At 42.8% G+C, this 25558-nt stretch overlaps 5 protein-coding genes across 5 annotated transcripts; 1 reads left to right on the forward strand and 4 right to left on the reverse strand.

The window, feature by feature from the left end:
• Positions 355-1070, forward strand: LOC8077406. The gene is made up of 3 exons (XM_002456939.2): positions 355-396; positions 497-647; positions 819-1070. The coding sequence occupies exons 1-3, from the start codon at positions 355-357 to the stop codon at positions 1031-1033; spliced, it is 408 nt and encodes a 135-aa protein (XP_002456984.2). The 3' UTR covers positions 1034-1070.
• On the reverse strand, positions 3402-4672 carry LOC8077408 (cytosolic sulfotransferase 6). Its single transcript, XM_021456355.1, has 2 exons — positions 4417-4672; positions 3402-3739 (listed from the first exon to the last, which is right to left on the reverse strand). Exons 1-2 carry the CDS (start codon positions 4670-4672, stop codon positions 3402-3404), a joined length of 594 nt encoding a protein of 197 aa, XP_021312030.1.
• On the reverse strand, positions 8078-9339 carry LOC8074111 (cytosolic sulfotransferase 17). Its single transcript, XM_002459107.2, has one exon. It carries the CDS (start codon positions 9228-9230, stop codon positions 8244-8246), a length of 987 nt encoding a protein of 328 aa, XP_002459152.1. The 5' UTR covers positions 9231-9339; the 3' UTR covers positions 8078-8243.
• LOC8074112 (cytosolic sulfotransferase 17) lies at positions 12929-14133 on the reverse strand. Its single transcript, XM_002459108.2, has one exon. The coding sequence runs from the start codon at positions 14050-14052 to the stop codon at positions 13045-13047; it is 1008 nt and encodes a 335-aa protein (XP_002459153.2). The 5' UTR covers positions 14053-14133; the 3' UTR covers positions 12929-13044.
• LOC8074113 (cytosolic sulfotransferase 15) lies at positions 22707-23934 on the reverse strand. The gene has a single exon (XM_002459109.2). It carries the CDS (start codon positions 23841-23843, stop codon positions 22839-22841), a length of 1005 nt encoding a protein of 334 aa, XP_002459154.2. The 5' UTR covers positions 23844-23934; the 3' UTR covers positions 22707-22838.

The raw sequence follows: 25558 nt of genomic DNA on the forward strand, positions 1-25558 counted from the left end.
GGACTTGGTTCCTTGAGAAACTTGAGAAGAATACAGCTGTGTAACGTATCTATTACTGAGAGCAAGCTAGAGTGTCTTCTTTCCAATTCTCTCTCTTTGGAGCAGTTGGTACTCAGGAGATGCAGTGGGATTATTTGCCTGAAAATACCGTGCCTGCAGCGGCTTAGCTACCTTGAGGTGAACACTTGCCTTGGGCTGGAAGTGTTAGAGAGCAAAGCTCCAAATCTATCTAGTGTTCGCATTGCAGGAGACCTCCATGTACAACTCCCGCTTTTGGAAACGTCGCGTATTATAAAATATTTTAGATCATGTCATGGTGCTGCCTTTTATGCTCGTACTGAGCTTCCATCCAGCATGCCAAATCTCGAGACTCTTAGCATAGTTTCAGAAACTGAGGTATGAACTTTCTGTGAGCAATATGCTTAGAATGATTTTACAACAGGCATACAGTGGAATACAATTAAAGCAGACTTCTTTTTAACCCCCCTTTTTGCAGACGGTTAATACGCCGGTAATGCCTAGCAAATTCCTCCACCTCAAGTCCTTGACTATTGCTCTTCGTGGACAGACCTATGATTGTTTTTCTCTGTTATCCTTTTTTGATGCTTCTCCTTTCCTGGAGAATTTCATCTTGAATGTAAGTCATTGTCCGTCCAGCAAAACATTGGTAACTGACAGAATCGTTAATTCAAGTTTTTGAAGATCCCTCGGACCTGAGGAAGATGCCAGAGAACCATAATGACAAGCTCAAGTGTGTTCGAATCACCAATTTCTCATCTGCAAAGAACTTGATTGAGTTGACCTGTCATATTCTCGAGTCTGCAATGTCAGCCTCACATTGGACACCACTCATGGTGCGCCTAGATGCTCTGTCAGTAAACATGGCAGGTGCTGGCCAATGAGGAGGGATGCACTTATGGAAGCGCATAGAGCACTATCGGCTGTCCAAACATACGTCAAGTCAAAAGTTCCTTCAACAGTGGAGTTAAATGTTTTTGAGCCCTGTAGCCAGTGCCATGCTGTTGCACTTTAGGTGGTCAATTTAACCACAATTATTCATTGGAACGGTCAGTGTGGTGTCTTAGGCCAGTTTCAATGGGAGGGAGGTTTTATGTCCTGTTTTCTAAGGCATGACATCATAAAATGAAACATGATGAAACAGAGTCCCTCAATGCACAGTTTCATTTCCCTGTTTCATAGGCTAGCTTTTATCATTGAATTTTTGTATTGTGTTGTGATAAAATGTGTCATGTAAACTAAGTAGCCATTTGAGAACATGATAAAATTGGCAAATAAACATGGTTTATCATACAAAATGACATCTCGTGGAAAAGGGAAGGCTTTCACACTTAAAAAATGACAACGTTCTTCACTCAAGCACTAGATAGCAGTTTCATATTACAAACTGATCGGCATTCTTGGAGAAAAGACAAAGTAATTCAGGTTGAGCTCTCAATAGAATATTCAGAAGTGAATACTGTAAAAGCTCTAAACAAGAGTACTGCACTAGGAATCTAGGATAACGAAAATTCCAATACTAAACAAGATTTCAGAAGCACCAACGGTAATGCTACACTAGGATATGGAACCGAAACAGACGAGCTAATCAGCGGCGCAGCGCAGGCCATGAACTCGGCAGCAGCGAAGGAGATGAACGTAACTCAGCAGTGACACAAGCGATGACGCTGCTTTGCGGTTGCAAAGAGTACTAGTACTAGTTCCAGCAGCTAGCGATCGATCTCTCTAGCTCTGCATCGATCTGCATATGCACAAGGAAGAAGGAGAAGATCCGTGCAAGGAAGCTGAGAAGCAGGAAGCAGCCGAGCCCGGCCATGATGCCCGCAAGTAGCGGCAGTCCAGGACCGACGTGGCCCCAGTCCATGCCGACGAGCACCACCATCTGGAAGACGGCCATCCCGACGAACGCGAGACCGGCACACAGTTTCAGTATCTCCTTACTCCAGTCTATCTCCATCGTCGCCGGCCAGCCAACGATGCCGGCCAGACCGGCCTGCTACATATATATATGTAATGTAATGTAATATGTAATTGTACAAGTACGTGGTGATTCATTCATTAAATCCTGCTCTGCTGCAGAGATCGATCGCAACACGTAAGCTCTTGCATATTGGAAAGCCAATCTAGCTAACTGTTAATTTCCATACACATCGTTCGTCGGCCTTGCAAAATTAAATGATTTCCTTTCGTGGACTACTAAATAAATACTCTCCCCGTCTTGACATAGAGTACATTGTGACTTCTAAAGTTTATATTGAAATACAATACATTCTATATAATGACTATGTTTTGATTTAGAAAAGGATTATTAAAAAGAAAACCACGATTAAGTAGAAACTTTATAATTAGAATATCTATAGGTACATGTGAGTGTTCCACACTATATTACAAATAGAGGGAATATATAATAAAAACAAAACAAACTCAAGTAAGAGAGCAAGTTTATGCTAAGTTCCATGTACATACCGCGTGGAGGCTCAGCTTAGAAAAGATGAAATGAGCAACGGGCCTAATAGGCCCTGGAAAGCCTCCCGGTGCATTACGCAATGATGAGCTTCCCTACGGAAAATGTGGACGGCCCAAGATGAGGCCTATGACTAATCTCACAAGTTTTCTTTTTGGAAGAAATTGTCTTGTCCAAAAACACTTTTTATATCTTCTTCTTTGCAGTGTGTATGTTGTGTTTTTTTTTTACCATACCTTTGGTTAAGGATCGGACAAGTGATACTCCAGTCTCGTTTTTTTTCTTTTTCTGTATTAGTTAGATTAGATTAATTATCCCATTTCATTTATGTTTGGTTGACAGGATAAAATAATTCATACATGTTTTGTGTTTGGTTTAAGGGATTTAGATATATGGGGTGGATGTCGTTTTTCCTTCCATTAGCAGCCAGTGCATCCACTTATCATATATTGACTGACTTATCTATCACACAATGCTTCTATTTTTTCATCGACTTTATCTTCTTCCACAAAGCATCACTCACTTGCGTCACCTGCCAGTGAATTGAAGCTTCTTTTTTCCACATTGCCGCCCAGTCGCCCACCCATGGAACTTCTCAACCACGCCACCTGCAGAGCTGCCCGACCACGACGCCTGCAGGAGACGACACCATAATCAGTGCAAGAGTGAAGTCTTGTTGGGGGAAGATCAAGTCCTTCCCTCATCATCATCATCATCTCCGAAGCATGTTCATTTAGATTGGAGATGATGAGAGGGGCAATAAAAACTCCCTCTATATTAGTTCGAAAGAAGCCGAAATTTCATTTCCAAAAAAACTTGTTTATTCATGCAAACATGCAAATGTGATGTATAATAAAAGCATAAAAGAAGATAATACTCGCTCCATGTAGGAGAACCAGATACAACATAGGAGTATATACTACAGAGTTAGGCCAGATCCTTTAAGTTTCTCTTTCACAATGCAATCTAACTTCCTCCCCATCTCTTCGTTTATGTGATTCTGCCAATCACCCACCTTTGCTTTCCTAAAGTATGCTGAATTCTCAATAACCATGTTGCCGTGTCGAAAAAACTCTCCTGTTTTGTTGACATACAAGCTACTAAGCTTCTCAAAGCTGCACAACCTCACCATCTCATCTGGTACCCCATCCTCTTCTTCCTTAGTACTAAATGGGACACCAATAAATGCCGCGATCTTTATGACATGTTTTACCGGATCTGACAACATTTCTTCGTACTTTAAGGCCTTGTTTAGATCTAATTTTTTTTTGAATTTTGATACTATAGCACTTTCGTTTTTATTTGACAAACATTGTCCAATCATGGAGTAACTAGGCTTAAAAGATTCGTATTATTTGACAAACATTGTCCAATCATGGAGTAACTAGGCTTAAAAGATTCGTATCGTGATTTACAGGTAAACTGTGCAATTAGTTATCTTTTTTATCTATATTTAATATTTCATACAAGTGCCGCAAAATTCGATGTGATGGGGAATCTTGTAAAATTTTGGATTTTTGGATGCATCTAAACAAGGCCTAAGAAGAGTACCCTATCGGGCATCGCAATGCTCTCCCTCCAATATTCAAGACAATGATCCCAAAAAGACCCATAACCAGAGAAACCTTTGGAGAACATGTTGAAAGCTGTTTCCAAATCAACACTATGTCCCTATGAACCTTATTATCATAGCACCATCGAGACACGAATGCATCCTTAGGGTCTCGACAGATGTACACAACCCGACAACCACAAGTTGTAGACTTTGGAAACAACGAGAGAGGCAAATGGGTGGCGAGAAGCCTTGGGGATGGGAGATTCTCTAGGTATGTAAAGTATGTATTTCGAGGAATCTCTATGAATGGCACCACCTCCTGGGGATGGCAGAAGAGAAGAGGGTGGTTGTCAAAATCATACTGGAAGCGGTTGGTGACTGCGAAGGCGGGTGCCGCACTTGGGGTTGCTAGCAAGGATGATGTCATCGTGGCGAGGTTTGAAGCTATTTTGGAGGCACAGTACGCTCTCCACAAAGTAGGGACGGAGCCAGTAGTTCTTGTAGAGCACCATCCGCTCCGACAACCCCTCTCTTGATGGGAGTTTGGATATAAGATCAGCAACATGGCTTTCTAATGAAATGGCTTCATCAGATGAGCTGTTCTTGGAGCTTCCATGCTCGGCTTGCTGTGACATTGCTTAGCTACTTTTTGAAGTTTTTGCAGTCTCTCGCTGCTCGCTTGGATAGGCGAAGGGAGGTGGTGTAGATTGAGCTGATAGACTCGTGCCTGGCTAACAGAGAGCATAAATATATATTATAGCACAACACATGTATATTCTACCGGAGATAAGATAGCGGAGGTAGGTGTGGCAAGTCGATCGTGATACACCTGCAGTTATTGGTCACTGACAGCCTCATAACTGCAGAGACTCACCGACCGCTAGGTGGTGTTGAATATATCTCAGTTGGGCAGAAGCATGCATGATGCACACTGAAACGCTCAATCACATCTGCCTACACTGTCGCGCATCTTCGTTCCCAAAACCCAGAGTCAGTACTACAAAAAAAGATAACAGAGGCATGCAAAAATAGCTTAACCGAGGCATTTTGGCCGACCACCTTTATCAAAGGTCACGGTTAATTTGACTTTTTCCGAGGCGATTTGATGCACGTCTCGGTTAATAAAATAAAAAAAACAAAAAAGTGGATAAGCCCAACAAGGCCATCGATGGGCCCGCCGAGCCCATCCGCACTGTTATTCGCTAGATCCGCCATTGTTGGTGCCCTGTCGTAGATCCACAGGCAGGGGAGGAAGGAGCACCGCCAGCCTACTCATCGCCTAGTGGGGTGGATCAGCCGCCGCACCCCAACACCGGCTCCTTGGCCCGTGCAGAAGCTCCGCCCGGTCCACCATTGAGGAGGACAACGTGGCGGAGAAGGGGCGCCACCGGTCTGCCACACCCACGCCGCACCCCGATGACGGCTGTCGCAGAGGAGGACGACATGGGAGGAGGGGCGCCACTGGTCCGTCGTCGAGGGCGCGTCCTCCTGGCCATCGAGGTCACGGCCTCCTGGCCGCCAGGGTCGCGACCTCCTGGCTGTGGGGGCGCGGCCTCCTGCTCGCCCAGTGCGCGGGCCCCTGCCCTGGATACATGCCGGTGAGTAGGAGAGAAAGAGCGAGAGAGAGAGAGAGGTCAATGTGTGTGAGAGAGGAGTGAGAGAGAGAGGCACAAAGGAGAGGGGGCTCCCAGCGGTGCTGAGGATTGGGGGTGGTGAGAGAGGAGAGGAGATTGAGTGGATGGCTAGGGTTTTCACGTTTATATACTGTGACCAAGATTTGGGCCGAGATGGACTTTTGATGGGTCTCGAGAATATTAATCGAGACGGGTCTTATAACTAACCTGTCTCCGAAAATAGATGTATTTTTGGATCGATTAATATATTTTAGGAGGCGTAAATCGATTTTACGAGGTGGTTTTTGTAACCGACTTGGTTAATAAAAACTTACCACCTCAGTTAATCTGAGGCATTAACCGAGACGGTTGAAATTTTTGTCCGCCTTCGAGGGGGTTTCAAAAGGTCATGGTTAATGTTTTTTTTGTAGTAGTGAGTTTTCACCATCTAATCTCCCCGGAAAAAGGAAGCTCACCTTCTATATCCCTGAAGAAAACGTCTACATAATAATGTTCTGTTTTCGTTATTAATAATCAGCATAGGAAGTAGCTTAGAGTCAAATTTAAGTTGCTCCTGGACACAAGGGACAATGACACATACTACATCGAGAGATCGAATACAATCTTTATGATATCGTCATTGCAATGCTGATAGATCTGCTATATATATCATGACGAAGTGTCAGTGTAGTAATTGCTACGCTTTCATTTGAAGGAAATGGTGCTTTACTCGCCTTGCTACGTAACTCAGTTGATTGGAAAAACAAAACAAAACGAAGAAGGAATCGTATATCCATCCATCCATAACTCTGCTTTGCTTTGTTTTTGTTTTGCCTCAACCTAAACTGCTTGTATTTCACTTTTGTTTTTAATATATTTTTACAGTAGGCGACTCTGGTTCCTCCTGATTACTCAAAAAAAAAAGAGAGAGAGAAAAAAGGGAACAGGTAAGATAGAACCAGACTGCACGGAGCGCTGTAGTTGTGCTTGCACCTGTTAAGGTTCATGAAGTATAATCAACTTTCTTTTTGCGTGGATCTACTTGCACCCCCTACACTACGGGATTTTGGTATTTTAGCCAAGAACAAGAGCTATCACCGTGGTAATAACCCAGTTCCCTTTGGCATGTTTGTATGACTGGAATTTCAGTAAAAATAACACGTGTTATTAAGGGTGTTGCATTTTTTTTTGTTTGTTGACATGGCACCACAATAGAGCTGAAAAATGAAAGATAATATCTCCTTCTATGCTCTTAGGATGTGTTTGGTTTCGGAATCATGTGGAATGGATTGGACGACCTAGGTTGAGATAGACCCATCTCATGTTTGGTTCGAGAGATGGAGCCATTCCATTATGTTTGGTGCGAGGGATGAAGTGGGTTAGGATGGATATCATTGTCAACACCGTTACCTGCTATGTATGCGTGGGACTCAGCTGTCATCCACTTTCTTCACTTCTTCCTCCTCTCGTCGTTCACCAGGTGCAGAGCACCACAGCCCCTGTGCTGGCCCGCTACGAGCGTGCTGCCCCGTTCGGTGCCCTGACCCACCCTAATGCTGCCCTACCCCGGCGGCCCAGTGCCGCCCCGTGCTGTCCTCTCTACAACCAAACAAGATTTCCAATGCAGTTGTCCTCTCTACAACCAAACAAGATTAATTTCCAATGAGGATGTGTCTTGTGTCTCTGCCAAACAAGATTTCCAATGCAGTTGTCCTCTCTACAACCAAACAAGATTAATTTCCAATGAGGATGTGTCTTGTGTCTCTGCCAGCAGCTATATTTGTCTATCTATATTTCTAGAAGAAAGCAGCAAAAATTGGACTTCTCAAATAAAGTTTGGCAATGGGTGATACTTTGTTGATTCGATGCTTACATGAAGAACAGCAGTGATCAAGACAATACTTGTTCACATTATTATAGCACATGTCTCGATCGATCTGTCGACCCCATCCATCTCTGTCTTGTCTTCCACGAGGCAATCTAACTAATTTGTCCCCATCACATGTGCCATTTTTTTGACAAGTCATGTGTCATACTCCCTCCTGAAGAACGGTGACTTGACAGCCACCGTATCATCCCTTCAGCAATGTATATATCCTGACGATTTGTTGTGTGCAAGTAAGCTATTCCCTTTGCTTCAAATTATAAGATATTTTAATTTTCTATATTTGTTGTTTTTGCTATGCATTTAGATATACACTTTGTCTAACAATATGTTTAGAAATGCTAAAATGTCTCCGATCGCGAAAAAAAAAAATCTGGAACGGATACCAACTAAGCTCCCAAGGAACCCCATCTTATTTTTCTTTGAGAGTGATGAAACATATTTCACCACTGCTTTCTGATCTCTCCGATACTCGAGGCTCATGTGAAGGCCAAAAGGGTAACAAGGAACAATTTTTTCAGTGAGAATTTCTTTGAACAAACTACTAGAAACATGAGGTGTTTGTTGATTATGGGCTAGATAACCCTTGTACCTTGGAAATTGAAATCCCGTTTCCAAATCTTACAATGGACGACTCTTGTTTATTCATGCAAAAACGAAAATGTGATAAAAAACATACAACAAGATATAGAAAAATAGAGATACATATTATAGCACAAGGCCTGATCCTTTGAGCTTCTCTTCCACAATGCAATTTAGCTTTCTCCCCATCTCCTCGCTCATGTGATTCACCCAGTCACCCACCTTTCCTTTCCTAAAATATGATGACTTCTCAATAATTATGTTACCAAGCCGAGCAAATTCTCCTGTTTGGTTGGTAGACAAGCTACTAAGCTTCTCGAAGCTGCACAACCTCACCACCTCCTCGGGTATCCCATCCTCTATTTCCTTAATACTAAATGGGGCACCCAAGAACGTTGCAAGCCTTATGACATATTTTGTTGGCTCTAAGGTCATATCCTCATACTTGAGGAAAAGAACCTTATCAGGTTTTGCAATACTCTCCCTCCAGTACTCGAGGCAATGGTCCCAAAAAGGTCCATTGCTCGAGAAGCCTTCAGTAAACATGTTGAACGCTGTTTCCATGTCAACACATTGTCCCCTATGCATCTTATTGTCAAAGTGCCACCGAGACACAAAGGCATCCTTAGGGTCTCGACAGATATACACAACTCGACAACCACAGTTGACTATGGACTTTGGGAACAATGTAAGAGGCATATGAGTGGCGAGAAGCCTTGGTGATGGGAGGTTCTCCAAATAGGTAAGGTTCTCATGGCTAGGGGCCTCTATGGATGGTACCACCTCTTGAGGATGAGAAAAAAGAAGAGGGTGGTTGCCAAACTCATACCGGAAGCGGTTGATGACTGTAAAGGCGAGGGCTTTCAGCCATGTGGTGCCGCACTTGGGGTTTGTAGCAAGGATGACATCTTCGGGGCGAGGTTTGAAGCCATTTTCGATGCGCAGTCTGCTCTGTACAAAGTACGGGCGGAACCAGTAGTTCTTGTAGAGCACCAATGGCTCTGACCACCCCTCTCTTGTTGGGAGTTTGGATATGAGACGCATAGCATGGCTTTCGAATGAAATGGCTTCGGACGAGCTATCTGTGGCATTTCCACCCTGAGCTTGTGACATAGCTCAACAACACTCGTGGAGTTTTTCCAGTCTCCCCTCGATGGGAGGTTTGGATGGGCATGCATGCAAGAGACCGGTGCAGATGGCGCGAATTGAGCTGCGTTGCTTTTGCTCGCGCGGAGTATAAATAGCCCAGGCATCATGTCTCGCCATTTATCTAATTAAGGTAAGCACCAGATGCATGCATGACTGTAGTGCATGAGCTGGTGAAACCATGGAATTAATGCATGATGAATAGTATAGTAATTCACATGTCAGAGGAAATTTACAAGTATAAAATATCCAGCTCGTTCTTAAATCTATGATTGAGTGTCTCGATCTATCCGATTAGCTGTTTTGATAATTAAGTCGGATATATGTCTTATCGCTAATACTATCCAATAGATATCTGAATATTATATAACAACAAGGTCAACCAAACAATAAATTCCTGTACGTATTTGAGAGCTAGTTCATGGGGACAAATCTGATTTGAATATTATACATCATATCAAATCAGTTGAATGTGACATTTATCACTAAAATTTCTTTTAGACGTGGTATTATTTATTACTATATATTGGATTTATCAACCCAAATCAAAATAATTGGCATTTATTAGAGAATCAAATTTGCTACTTCTGTTTTCCACGCAACATTTTACCTAACAATAATTCAACGAAAAAACTTGTGATTCTTGTTCCTAGATTTATTTCAGGATTTAACGGCGCTATGCTTTTAGTTCCTCCATTGAAAGCGAGGCGCCAGTGTTGACTTCGTGATTCTCGAGACCTGTCGGCTCAGTCATTCGGAGGTGCTCATAGGGGTAGAGTTTGTGTACGTACGTTCATAAAGGTAAGTGTGCGTGCGTGTTATGGGCGTCTGCGTTGTACTGTGTAATTCTCAAAATAAAAAGTATGACTTTGATGGATTACTATACCTCATATTTACATGATATATACGTAAATCTCGAGCACACAATTAAATTGATCTTTGGCACTCTGAGTATTTATCCTAGTGTCTTGTTTGACTGTAGTCGAACTACTTCAATCCACATGTATTGGGGGTGGATTGAAGTGCAGGACAAGAATTGGAGATTGGGACGTTGTCCAAGTGTGTCGAGCCAGTTTCTCTAATTTTGGAGAGATCAAATCAAGCCGCATTTACTGTGAACAATCCCTATGCGGGGATGACACCAACCTAAATAGCCCACTAAGCCCAGGCATGGCTTTCGAATGAAATGGCTTCTATCCGTGGCACTTCCACCCTGAGCTTTTGTGACATACTAGCTCAACAACACTCTGGAGTTTTTCCAGTCTCCCTCGATAGGAGGTTTTGATGGGCATGCATGCAAGAGGCCGGTGCAGATGGTGCGAATTGAGGCGTATCTACACTAGGGATGAAAACGGTACGGATATTTTCCGACCGTATTCGAGACCGAATTCGTTTAGAGGGATTTAAATCTGTCCGTATCCGAGTCCGAATACTCAACATCCGATACCGTATCCGAATATTTAAATTATATATTTATGATGTCGACATTCAATTCTATCTTATCCGATATGATTGACATTATGCGTATTCGAATCCGAATCTGACCAGAAATATGAAAACAAATCTGATATCGGTGATATCCGTTCGTATTCGATCCGTTTTCATCCCTAATCTAAACGTACGTGAGCGAGAGGCCAATAACGCCAACTGCAACTGCAAGGCCAACACAGTACACGACGCACCTCGCCGCTGTCGGTGTGCAGTTGGTGGTTGTTTGGTTGGCGTTGGTCGACGAGAAGCTGCCACGCAGGAGCATTATATTGCTCGCTCTCGATCTCGGGTGTCTGACGTACGTCTCCTCGCTTCAAATTGGCAAATTGCTTATGTACTTGCTCATGAGTTTGACAGAATTTGCTTGCATCTTTACCTCTTCACCGGAGATTTCAGTTTTCTCAGTCTCCCAAGCGCCTCCATCTCCGGATGTTTCCAACTACATGCGTGGTGCTTTTTTTTTTGTGTGTGCAGCTAGCTTGACTTTTGCTCTTTGCTGATATTAGAATCAGTTTGGCCGACTTCTAAAGTTGGCTTAGTCGATTTGTTTTGTAACAATAGCACTAATAGTTGATTTTTTTTGTCCACAGGAGTTTGGGCTTATCCTCTAAGCTCCAAAAAATTGATAGTGATCTTAAGGCTCTCCCACCTCACGATTTGGTTCGCCAATTATCATATTTTATTTTAATAGTGGAATAAGCTTATTTCAACCAAATCAAAAACATCAGATTATTTATTTCCAGAATTAGTTTTAGCCAAGGACATCTCCATCAAGCGTAGCTTGTTTGTCCAATTTTGCCTCTACTGATTTTCTAAATCGATAAACAGATTCGTGCAAGTTGGTTTAGGAGGCGTCACATGAAAGACTCATGCAATGAGACCATGCTCAGTGACTTTGGAGAGCCAGGCATCACCGTAATATAAGGCAAACAAACAAGCACATGCATGGTTGCTGCTGTCCTGTCATCGATTCGAGAGGTATGGACTGAATTTGGTGTGTATGCGCAGGAGCAGGACGTATAATGCCACCCTCTCTTAAATTGGACCTATCGGTTTCAATAAGCACTGAAGAGGCCAATCTGAATTGATTAGCAAATACATGTTTTGATCATAATGATACTGAATTGGCCTTCCACATTGGGGTCGACTAACGGCGGATGCCGATCCACTAGTACGTGGATCATGAGTTAATTAACAATAGGAGCACCAAAATTCTTTCCTCTAATTCATCAAATTTGAAAGAGGGGAATCCTCAGCACGTACCAAATTTAATTTAAGGACAAGCTTCACACCTACCCACCAGTACTCTCTCCATACCTGTATTACATGTCGTTCTAGGTGACCCTTCTGACGTGTTGAGCGTGTAAACACCTGCACATGGACGCGTTTGCCCCAGACCAACTTTTTGTTGGCGTATGCACCTTTTTGTTGGCGTATGCACAGGGCTAGCTCCGCTCGACATGCAATTAATCTCGGCCGCCCGGCGTGCTGGCGTCGAGGCACACTAATTGCTTGCAACACTCGCCTCCAACAAAACCAAGCCCCACTCAAAAAAAAAATAAGTGGCTACCAACAAGCTTCACACCTACCGAGTACTCCCTCCATATCTGTATTACATGTTGTTCTAGATGACCCTTCTGATTTCATAAAGGTTGACGTTGAGCGTGTAAACACCTGCACATGGACGCGTTTGCCCCTGACCAACTTTTTGTTGGCGCATGCACAGGGCTAGCTCCGCTCGACATGCAATTAATCTCGGCCGCCCGGCGTGCTGGCGTCGAGGCACACAATTGCTTGCAACACTCGCCTCCAGCAAAACCAAGCCCCACTCAAAAAAAAAAAATGGCTACTAGGAATCGAACACAGCTTGCTAGAGTCACACCTCGATACACTAACCATCTGAGTTAAGAAAATTTCTTGTATAAAGTGCACCCGCATCTCTATTTAATAAGGGCAAGGATGGAAAGATACCCCTAATTAATCACTTCTTGGTAAGCATAATCCTGTCCTAAACGTCAACTAATATAGGTACGGAGTGAGTATAATTTAAGGACAAGCTTCACACCTACCAAGTATAATTTGAGGATAAGCTCCACAATCTACCAAATTTATTTTTTTACCAGATATAACCAGCAGACATTTCGCCATTTCCATATATCTGCTTTGAAACTTGATAGAGTGATAAAGCGCATTTACATTTCCAAAATGAAATGGACTCGTTTATTCATGCAAAATGGAAAAAAACGATGTCAAATCATACAAGACAAAATGGGAAAAAATGAGATACACGTTAAAACACAAGGCCAGATCCCTTGAGTTTCTCTTCTATAACGGAATCTATCTTTCTCCCCATCTCTTCACTAATGTGATTCACCCAATCCCCCACGATTCCTTTTCTAAAGAACACCGACTTGTCAATGACCATGTTGCCATGCCGAGCGATGTCTCCTGCTGCCTGATTGGCATGCAAGCCGCTGAGCTTCTCGAAGCTGCATAATCTCACAACCTCCTCAGGCACCCCATCTTCTTGTTCCTTAATACTGAATGGGACGCCAAGGAACGATGCGATCCTTTTGACATACTTCACTGGTTCTGATGTCATATCCTCATACTTGAGAAAAAGAACCTTGTCAGGACTTGCGATGCTCTCCCTCCAGTACTCGAGGCAGTGCTCCCAAAAAGGACCATAGGGTGAGAAACCTTCACAGAACATGTCAAGAGCATCTTCCACATTGATGCTATATTCTCTACTAATCTTATTCTCAAAATGCCATCGAGACACAAAGGCATCCTTTGGCCCTCGGCAGATGTACACAATCCGACAACCACAAGTAGTTATGGAGTTTGGGAGCAATGAAAAGGGCATATGGGTGGCGAGAACTCTTGGGGAAGAGAGCGTGTCCACATAAGTCAGCTCCACGCCAAGAGGGATCTCGATAAATGGAATCACCTCCTGGGGATGACGAAAGAGAAGAGGGTGATTTCCAAACTCATACCTGGAGCGATTGGTTATTGTGAAGGCGAGCGCCTTCAACCATGTGGTGCCACACTTAGGGTTGGATGCAATGATGATATCGTCTTGGCGAGCTTTAAAACTGTTCTGGAGGTGCATGATGTTAATAGCCATTGGCGGACGGATCCAGAAGTTCTTGTAGAGCACCAGTGGCTGTGTCCAACCCTCTCTTGTTGGAAGTTTGGAGAGAAGATGGGTACTGTGGCTTTGAGATGAAATGGCTTCGGACGAGCTATCTGTGGCGCTTCCCTCCTTGGCTTGTTCCATGGTTCTACTGCTATTCATGGAGTTGATGTTGTACTCTCTACAGCAGGGATGGAGTGGGTGGGTTGCGGCCTGCGCAGCATAATAAATAGAGAGAAAACACTAGCTTGCATGTAAGGGGAGCCAATGCTTTATCTGTTGTTCCAAAAAGAAAAGGTTAAGCAGCCGCTACTTTTGTATGACTAATAATAACACATATCCGTGCGCTAGAATGAAATTAGGACATTTAGCTTATTGCATGATTATCCAGACATATTTATTTAGTAATTATAGCCAGAAAAATGGTTGATGCTAATTCTGATATATACTGATTTGTTATAAGAGAAAAATAATATTATTTTGCTGAAACGGTATTGCTGATAAGTTCAAGCAAACTGGGTGTTGTGATACGACTAGGTACTCTCTCTATCCCAAAATAGATGTTATTATCACTTTCTGGAAAGTCGACTTTTTTAAAACTTTGACAAGTTATATATTAAAGAATATTTATATTTATAAACATAATTAGTATCATTGATAGATCATTGAATATACTTTCATAATAAATTTATTTAGAGATATAAATATTGTAAATATTTTTTACAAATCTAGTTAAAGTTAGTATCCTATATGCTCATCTATTTAGGACTGAGGGTATGCCACGGTGTATATGCTGCTCTGCTAACTTGTAGGTACTAGAGGTTTAGAGATTTATCTGTAATCATATCAGTACATTCTAATTTGTTTTGAGATCGGACTCAACACCATACCTTTATCTTGTACCAGGACGAGACAGAATGACAAACTCTGAAAATGCTTTGTATTTCATTTATTTTATTTTGAAATCGAACTTCTTATCGTACTTGGACATGCTACTCTATTTTGCATATAGACACAGGAGCGAGATTGAATCCATCGGATCCCTATGGAACGGGTGACCGATGAACGAGGAAGAACGTTTTCTATCTTTGGATTAGCTCGTGCTTTTTTTTAACAGAAATCATAACCGCGTGATTAGCGAGGGTATTTTTTCTAATATAAAGACGACTGTTGCGTCCCACATATCTTCGTCATGGCAGATTAAAAATATCGATCACAGGTATAGGATGAACTGATGAATGCATGTGGTTGGTGAAACGTCGCCTCTCGTTGCTCTCCTGTCGCAATTAATTTCTCTTGTTCAGGTCTTGTTTAGTTACACCAAAAATTTTAAAACTTTTTCAAATTTTCCATCACATCGAAACTCACAACACATAGAGTATTAGTTATATATATAAAATAACTAATTATATAATTACCTATAATTTGCGAGACCAATCTTTTAAATCTATATTAGCCCATAAGTAAGTAATAATTACCAATATAAACAAAAATTTTATAATACCTAAAACTTTTTCACCTAGAGAACTAAACAAGACCTTACTTATATAAATAGGTCATGAGCAGATATATCTTCCTAGCGACGAGTGTCGGTGTTACGTCTTGGGGCCTGCCTACGTCACAAGTGGGCTAATTAATTATAGACGACAGGATAGGAAATAGTTTTATATAATCACTTCGACCGTACTTATCATGAAATAGTATTTTTCTCTCATAACATTTTAACATAAATATTAGTATAAATCAAATTTTAACGAAACAAACATGACAAGAACTTACAGATATGCAATGTTCACCATCTTTGTTCCCAAAGGCACAAAAATGACTCCTACATTCAGCTAAGCCATATTTTAAATGGAGACCGGCATATATTTTGCCTGTCACCATTATTCCATGTCGATTAATGAAGGCGGATATTTTTATTTATAGAGATGAAGACTTTTGCCCGTCTCTAGAAACTGATCTATGGAGGCGGTTATTTTATAGACTGGCTCTAAAAATAATCTATTTTCAGGCGGGCATCTTTAGCCAACCGCCTCCGAAAATAATTGGCCAATCGCCTGGGCCAACCGCCTCCAAAAAGTAATGGAGACAAGACACATTATAACGCCTGCCTTCAAAAAGGCCAAGCCCCAACAGACCCAGGCGAGCCTAATAATCATCTTTGACCGTAATTTGAAGGAGACTTAGGCTTTCTCCTCACTCCTCTCTTACTCAGACTTAGCCCCTCGATCTCCTTTCCCCCTCAAGAATCGCCGTCTCCTCCGAGCGGCCAAGCGACCCTCCCTCTGCCTCCTTGTGACCTCCCTCCCCTCCGTTTGAGATTGAGCCCCAACGCCACCCCTTCTCCCTCACTCGCCCCTCTTTTTCACTGTCCCTCTTGGTGGCGCAAGGGCAGCTCCTATTGGCGGTGGCAGCATGTTGGGCACACAACGACCATGGCATGAAGGGCTTGGAGCTCTCTCAGTAAGGAACAAAAACCCTGGAGCATTCACCGGACGCATCCGACGCTGGGGCATTAGATGCACCCAACGTCAGATGCTCACTCTCCCTTGAGCTCACCACTTTGCCCAAGAGTATCGGACGCTCCGATGATGAAGTGTCGGATGCTCCGATGCGCAGGTCTATTTGTGCCTACCGGTGTTGCACTCGTCGGGCGTGGGCTTAGCGTTTGACGCTATCTGACCTAGTGTTCGATGAGTGTTTCTCAGCAAGAAACGCTCACACGACTTCACCAAAACTTTCCTCTGGCACAATTGAAAATAAGCAATTCATTTTCACAAAAGCGTTGAATCACGCCATGTTTGAGAGAGACCCAACTCCTCTCCACCTCTTCAACCCTTGCTCAAAAGTGTTAACCACCAAGTGTAAAACCTTATGCACGTGTGTTAGCATATTTTCAAAAATATTTTTAAGGGTTAAGTCAACACACTAGGTTCTAAATGCATGCACATGACTAATAACATGTAGTGGCACTCGATAGACCGCTTAGACAAGAAATTCTCCTCTTTATAGTATGGCTATCTATCTTAAGTGTGATCACACCCTCTATAGTGTCTTGATCACTAAAACCAAAACCCTAAGCAATACCTTTGCCTTGATCTCCATAGGGTTTTGTTTTTCTCTTTCTTCTTTTCCAAGTTGAGCAGTTGATCACCTTGTGGTCATCACCACCATCATCATGACCATCTCTTACTCAACCACTTGACATGTACCAACCTTATCTAATCTACACATACTTAGCATAGAGGTTAGTATTTTGGGTTTATCAATTAACCAAAACCAAACTTAGGCTTTCAACAGCCTAGTAGGGCACGACACGGTATGGCCCGCGACCCTGCGTGCCACCGGGGCGTGCCTCCACAATACACCATGCTAAGGTGACGGCCTAGGCACGACATGTGGGCTGTTTTTTGTGCCGTGCCAACCCGTGGAGCACGGGACCCAAAACTATATCAGGCCATCCAGTAGCCTGCTATATAAGAAATCCTAGCTTCAATACAATTTTCAAATTTATACAAGTCACAACTCATCAGTCATCACAAGATATACATGTAACACTTACATCATAGATCACAAGTAAACTAACTTCAATACTTCATAGATCACCAGAAGGGTCACAAAACACAGAAAGATGAAAGCCTAGATGATTAAAACTTGAGTTGTTCGTTGTAACACCTCTCGTGTTAAGCAACACTAAAACATGCTCATGACATCATTATGCATAAGTATGTCATTTAGCTAACTATGTGGTGCATTGATTAAAACAAGTTTACTTTGAGAATGTTTGAGCTTAGGGTAGAGTGTAATTCAAATCCTAAAACCCTAATTTGTAATGTAACCTCAAATACTTTGTTATGCCCTATGTAAGTTGAGGGGTAAAGTGGTACTTTACCCTAGTGTCAAGTGTAGGGGATAACTTCGAGTCTAACCCCTAAAAAATTGCCCCACTTGTCAACTTGGTTGGACTCCAAAACTTGTTGCAAGTTTTCCGATGCAAACCCACGTTCAGGATTGAGGGAAATATCAAGACGACTTATAAATGAAATATTGTGCACCCAAATGTGACTTTGAATAAAAACCCTTGGGTGGAGCTCAATGGAGCATTTGAGTTGTTGGTGTGATCACTAATTAAACAGTAATTATGTTGGAATTTAATTTGTGAGAGGTTTAATTAGGAAAAACACTGATTTTTCTGCCTCTACTTTTACCACATTTTGTGTGATTCAAAATGTAAGCAAAATTTGGGGTTGAACATAAATCAAAGTTGTAGATCTGGTTGAGATGTACAACTTTGGTGTTTCGCGTTTTCAAAGTTCCAATGCAAAATCCAAAGTAATTTTGAAAATACATATTTCCATAAATTGTCCCCCTTTGATTTCAAACTTGTATTTAAAAATTTGTTTGGAATTTTGAAATGTAGCCGAAAGGAAACTTGTAGGGCTTTTCAAAAACAACAAGTTTTTTTTGGATTTTTTTCAAGTTGTTGAGTAAATTTTAAAGTAATTTTGGAAATTTATAAAAGCCGCAATTCAATTTGAAGTTTTCTCCCTTGCTGTTTTGCTAAAATTCAAACTCTTATGTTCAAAATCAGAGTTGGAGCCTTAAAGTAATGTTGTACATATTTTTATTCTGCACAACTCTTATTTTAGCCATTTCATTAGTTCTTCTCAAGATCTATGAGTAATTTTTTTTAAAAAAGGAGAGAAATGGATAGGCTCGGCTATAGTATTCCCACCTATGGGAACAGAGCACGGCGGCTCCCGGACAGCGCCGCCGCCTTTCGCCTATGCCATACACACACCACGTAGCTCCTTCCTTGCTTGATTGCTCTGCTCTAAACCGTGTCTGTCCTCATCCACTAAGCACAAAAATTGCCACAACACTGTTTCTCTTGCTCTCCCTTTTTGCTCACCGCCTCCACTGTTGTTCTCTTGCCACCACCGTGTAGCGCTGCTCCTACTTCAGTTCCAACCAAAACAAGAGCATCACTGATTCGCCTGCTCTGTGTGTTGCCCCAGAATCTCATGAGGTGCCCTTAGCCCCTCCTAGTCCCTTGGTTGGCCCTCTTCTTCCTCAAGGCCGGTAGAGCGCCGTCGACCGCCCCCCTTCGACGTGTGTCTTCCCAGTCTAGCAGGTGCTACTTCCTCTCAGTGAGCTCCTAGTTCTTTCTATCCTGTTGGATTCATTGTTGTGCCGTGGTGATGGGTTCACGGTGCGCGGCAGGGCTTTGCTCCACCGTGCCACCGACTACGTAGCCCCAATCGCCCGGTATCCCTTCGAGTTGGTTGAGAGCATATCTGGGTGTGGGAGGATGATGAGATCGTGTTGGAAGGCTAAGCTTCACTAGGGAGTAGCTCATCGGCGATTAGCCGGATGGCATGCTCGCCTCCAGCCACCACATTGCTGAATGAAGAAGAAGACGTCGTGCCCCGCTTGTCAGGGACCTAGGGTGGATGTGAAGCAGGTAGGAAGGGGTCGGGATGGAGCTGGGCTATGTGGGCTGAGGAACGGGCCAGCCGACGCTTAGTAGTTTTCCCCTTTTTCCAAAATGAATTAAAGGAACTTTTTTTATAATTTTGTAGAGAAATAAATACAAGTCCAAAAATTATGAAAATTTTTGGACATGCTCTTAGTACTGAGTAGAACATAGAAAAAATCATTTCCCAAAGGAACCCACTTACCCCGACAACCAAGGCAAGCCCCAAATACATTAACTTTTCCACTTAAGAATCTAAAATGTTGCATTATGTATTTAGGAGTTGAATGTCAACCTACTTGTTGCATCAAAAACCTTGTTTCCCATTCGACTAGCCTTGTTACCTGTTTTATTTCAAATGTTTAGTGATGCTTAGCCTTGCTTAGTGGGTAGGTTTTCAAATATAAAAGTTTGAAGGGTTGTTGTGGAATAACTTTGATGGTTAAAGATGTTTCAACTTTAGACTGGTAGGTGGACTTGCCTTGGAAAGCAGTCCCAAAGTAGTGTTTCCGACTATGTCGATTAAGGATCATTCGTTGTTGGCCTGTTGTGATTGAGACTTACTGGCCACATGCCCTGGTAAGCTATCTTGGCTATTCTATCATGAGAACGTCTACTCGTGCACTAGGAGTGATATTAACGCTGACGCCATAGCTTCCCGCGCACTCGCATCATGACCAAGGTGGTCAATGTCATTGACTAAAGTCGGGCAAAGAACCCAACAATAATGCCCACAAAGCTCCAACAACAATGTCAAACTAAGTCCCCTCAACTTTGACGAAGCCCCCCCAGTCCTTCTCTTGTTCATTATTCATAATCTGTTCGATCCCCACCAACAATTTGACCTTTGTTGTGGCCGGTTTTTTCTAATATATGACCCTGGCTATCATGTTGTTTAGTTTTTCTTGGAGCAGACAACATTTTGCGATGAACCTTTTCATTTGTTTGCTTTGTCTCTACTCTAGGTAGGCGATTCACCAAGGGTTTGTGATTTTAGTTGATTTTAGATTTCCACAGCCGATTTTTTGTGTTTTGAATCGGTTGATATACAATGTGTTGGTGAATATTTTGTTATGGTGTTTTGCTGAATTATTTGATCCCTAGTACGAGATGTTCTTCGCTTGATTTGGTTTATGTATGTGTCGATTGAATCCACATTGTTTAAGCATTGGGTGATGGTTTTCTAGGTGATAATTTTGATCCTCACATCGATATGCTTAACCCCACATAATTGTTTAGTTAGTGTTTTGCTACTTCGAATATTTAGTAACATCTTGACTATCCAATAGAAGTTCACTGCCTGGTTCTTAGTTTCCTTTTTCTGGCATTTGCACATGAATTTTTGTCGAGTTTTCGTTTGTTAGATTTAAGTTTTTTGAGGTGATATGGAGTCTGAATTATGTTGGAGCATCTCTCAGCTGATTACTACAAGAAGGTTTATTGAATTCTAAAATGTTTTGTGTTGGAAAAATAGTTCTTGAACATGTTTAGTAGAGGAGAGTGGAAGAAGATGGTTTGGGTTGGCCAACCAGAGTCAAAAGAGACAGCTCCCTTTGCTCTCATGTTATTAACATTATATAGGCAAAAGAGATTTACAAGCAACCTCTCGGTATGTGTGGGTTTTACATGCCACTCCAATGGTGCTAGTTGGGCCTCTTTTAGGGAACTTGCCTCATGAATATGGAATATCCCAACATTCACTACTACCAAAAAAAAACTTTTGCGAGGCATTTTAGAATGGACCTCAAAGGCGGGCAAGATTTCCAACCACCTCGGTTAAAGCCTCAGATTAACCGAGGCAGTCATTTTTTTATTAACCAAGGCAATTACAAAAAATGTCTCCCAAAATCTATTAACTAAAGTGGGCACTGTAATATAACCACCTTGGTTAATGCCTATTAACCGAGATGGGCATTATAATACAACCACCTCGGTTAATGTAACCGAGGAGGTCATAATACAAGGTCTGCCACAGTTAAACAGAAGCCGAGACAACCCATCTAGAAATGAGATAAGCTCAACCAACCCGATATCACTAAATGACTATATATATAGTGAGGAAGTTAGAAACCATAGCTTGTTCCTCCCCCATAGCCGCACCCTCTCTATTTGTCTCCTAGATGCGCTCGTCCTCTCCCTCTCCACTCGTGGCACCTCTCTCCCTCTCCACTTGCCCACGCCCTTTCTGTCTCCTAGATCCCCGACGTGCCCCCTCCCCGATCATCCCGATGGCACCCCTCTCTTCCCCTCTAGGCGGCAGCGTCCATTCCTCTCCCTACCTTGGTGTCCCCTCCTCTCCCGGTGCCCTCTTCCCCTTCCTACACCCTCTTTCTAGTGGTGAGCACAGGGCGAACATGTCCGCCAGCCTCGTTCGGGTGATGCGCTGTGGTGGAGCAGCAGCAGTGGGCACCTTGGCGATGGTGGCTCCTGGCAGCACGGATCTCGATTGAATTTTTCAAGTTTTATTTTATGATTTAGTTACACTGTGCTTTCTGTATTCAGTGATAAGCAACGTCCCCATCGATAGCGAGATGCTTGTAATGACTTTGTGAGTTTTCAATGTATTGTCGGCTTAGTCCTTCGAAGATGCTCATAAGGATAGAATTTGCATAAGTGGAGGTGAGTGTGCATGTGTGTTGTGGGCATCTACGTTGTACTTTATAATTTAAAAAAATGTGAGATGGGCCAGCCAAATGTGGTCTCTATTAACCATTTAAAGAGGCAGAGTAAATTAATTAACACATGCGAATATCATGTAGATTGTTATTATCAAAGGTAGGTCTCTTGAGAGTGTATCCTATAAAGTTTGTGCTTCAAGAGACCTGCCACTAAAAATAGTTAGACGATCTAAACTGATTTATATATAACTTTTTCATAAGAAGTGTGATGTATTCGAACTTTATACCAAAATCGATCTATAAACTCTGTGATTTACAATTTTTTTTTGCTTCAAACTATTTAGGGTCTTAAAAATTCATCAAATAAAACCTTGGAAGTTGACATAGTTTATACCGAAGTAAAAGTTTTGAATGTGATCTACAAATTTGCAAGTTGGCTTGTTTTTTACTTGAAGTTGTTTAGAGCCTAAAATGTTTATTTTAAGTCATCAAATTTTGTTTTGCAGTGACCTCAAATGTTCGCATGGTTCATAACAAAAGTCGTAGCTAAATGCAATCTAAAAATTTGTTGTTTACACAGGTTTCAATTTAAAATTGTTTAGAGTTCTAAATATTGATATTTATTTTTTTTAAAAAAAAATAAATGATCTTATATGAAAACAAGCATATGTAAAAGTTATAGTTTTGGATGAGATGTAAAAGTTATGATTATGTTAATTGGCAAGAAGGAGGATTATTTAATATTTTTATGCTGCTGGTAAAATTGATAATACATACATTTATATATAAGATAAGATAAGATAAGATTATAAGGACTCTGTCCGTCTCTCTCTCTCAAGTACGTAGTGAAGTCAGAACACCAGACCAGATCCTTTGAAGTTGTCCTCCACGAGGCGATCCAATTCTTGTCCCATCTCTTTGCTCATGTGGTTGGTCCAGTCCCCGACCTTGCCTTTCCTAAACACGGAAGAGCGCTGGAAGAAAAGCTTGCCCCCTGCCACCTCAACACCATCTGGCGATGCTTTATTAGCTTGAAAGCTGCGAAGCGAGTCGAAGCTGCAGAAGCTGACAACCTGCTGGGCAACTCCACGGTCGTCCTCCTCCTGAGTGAAGGGGACACCGAGGAAGGTCGCAAGCTTCCTGGCAACCTGGAGCGTGTCAGACGCCATCTGTTCGTACCTGAGAAACATCACCTCTCGTGGCCTCGCCGAGCTCTCATTCCAGTACTCAAGGTAGTGCTCCCAGAAAGGGCCGAAAGGAGAGCAGCCCTCGCAGAACATGGCGAAGGCAGCGTCGAGGCCGACGGGGGCCCCTGTGCCGATCATGTTCTCAAAGTGCCACCTCGAGACGAAGGCATCCTTGGGCTCCCGGCAGAGGTACACCACCCTGCAGCCGAGGGTGGAGACGGCGGGCGGGAGCAGCGAGAGGGGAAGGTGGGTCGACAGCAGCCTCGGCGACGGCAGCGTCTCCAGGTGGTCGAGGTCGCCACCACCCGTGGAGCTGAAGCCGATGAAGGGCACGGCCATCTGTGGGGTGGTCGTGAGCAGAGGGTGCTGCTGATGGTTGTTGTCGAGGCTGCAGCGGGAGCGGTTGAAGATGGTGAAGGCGAGGGCCTTGAGCCAGTTGGTTCCGCTCTTGGGGTGCGTCGCCAGGATGATGTCGTCGCCGCGGGGCTTGAAGTTGTCTCTCACGGCCATGAATTTTCCTACCGTGTGTGATCTCAGCCAGCACTGGTTGTAGAGGGTGAGAGGTGTCGCCCATCCTTCCCTTGTGGGAAGTCTAGCTACAAGATCAGCTTCACTGTTGCTACTTTCATTAGTGGAGCTCTCTTTGATTTCAGAGTGAACTTGCGCCATGCGGATATAGGATCTAGCTGCTAGCAGGTCTCGGTCACACGGTACTCGCGCTTCTTCTTTTGCCAATGAAATTTTGGTTGGGGTCTTCACTCATACTATCATATATATAGATCGGGATTAGCTGGTGGATGAGTGGTTGGGTGGGTTCATGGGTGTGGTTGGGGGTTGGGATCGGCGGAGGATGCACAAGGCGAGTCAAAGTATGGATGAGATAATCTCTATATATCTCTTCTCTATTACTAAAAAGCGTGGGATGTCATCGTTACTGTAATATTTCTTCACCCCTCAAGACACCATTCATGATACTATTCCTCTGTTCAAAATTCAGACACATAAGCTGATCTTCAGAAATGTTCAACATTCAATTCAGTCTTGCAAATTTGTCATCAGACCAAAATTAGCCTGAGTTAAGCTCAGAGCTACGAATGTTCACAAAGCTTTGATAGATTTATGGCTAGACAACTTTGTGTATTTTTTTTATTTTCTTTATATCTTTCTTTGTTTCTTGATCTACTGTACCTAGACTGGAGCCTTTTTAGTTCAGTTATTAATAAAGTTCAGTAGGGTGAAACCCCTTCCTGTTTCCTTTAAAAAAAATATTTCAATACCCCGCTCGACTTATTGCCCATTTGCTCCCAGGGTTTCCACCTTTGTACACGATTCTTCCCATGATCATACATTACGGTTTTGATCCCTCAAGAACCTCCAGCTCTCGAGTAATTAAATTGATCTCATCACGTATCTGAGGCCAATCACTAGTGGTGCTCTGCCGCAGGCGTTGTGACCAGCAAACCACCCACTCCCACACCTTCGTTCCCGTATCAAAGGGAGAAGCGGGAGGGTCGAGATGAGGACAGGATCTCAGCACCGTCCAGCAGACATCATGCTGGAGGCGACGGAGGAAACCACGCTGCTTCAGCATCGCCCACTGAGCTGCTCGCCACGCAGGTCGGGGCGTCGGGCTGCTGCCAAGTGGAGGATGCATAACGTACAGCATAAGGGGAGTCAAAGGGGCTGGGATAATCTCTATCTCTTCTTCTATCTATCTACTACTAAAAAGCGTGAGATGTTATCGTTATGACATTATCATAATATTTGTTCACCCCGCTGGACTTATTGCCCCTTTGCTCCGCTCAATGGACCACTGATGAGAGTCTAATATAGAGGTACTGGCAGCATGGTTTTCAAACGAAATGGCTTCAAAGGAGTCATTTGTGGCACTTTGATCCTCGACTTGTGCCATAGCTCACTCCTGTGGAGTTGCGCAGTCTCTCTCGCAAGCTAGGATGGATTGGATGGGCTGGAGAAATATGGTTGCAATCCTGCCTCGCAGGGCACAATGAAATATAAACCTCGTGGTTGGCGAGTGTACTGTGCGTGTTTTTCTAAGCGAAAATGATATATATCATGTTGCGTATGTGTAGTTATTTTAACGGGATGTTTGGTTGCTAGGCATAGTTTACTACAACTAACTTTAGGTAAGTGTAGCAAGCCACAAAAAGTGTGGCTAGCAAATTGGTTGCCACACTTTGCCATGTTTAAAGGAATCTTGCCACACTTTTTAACTCTATGACATGTGGAGCCCAAAAGAAACATGTCTAAACTTAGTTGTCAACCAAACACTTTCCAACTTAATCAAATTTGTCTAAGGTAAAGTGTGGCTAGCAACCAAACAGCCTCTAATTAATCTTCAATAAACCATATTACCTATGTGT

This window comes from Sorghum bicolor, chromosome 3 (assembly GCF_000003195.3).
Source record: "Sorghum bicolor cultivar BTx623 chromosome 3, Sorghum_bicolor_NCBIv3, whole genome shotgun sequence".
Classification (NCBI taxonomy): domain Eukaryota; kingdom Viridiplantae; phylum Streptophyta; class Magnoliopsida; order Poales; family Poaceae; genus Sorghum; species Sorghum bicolor.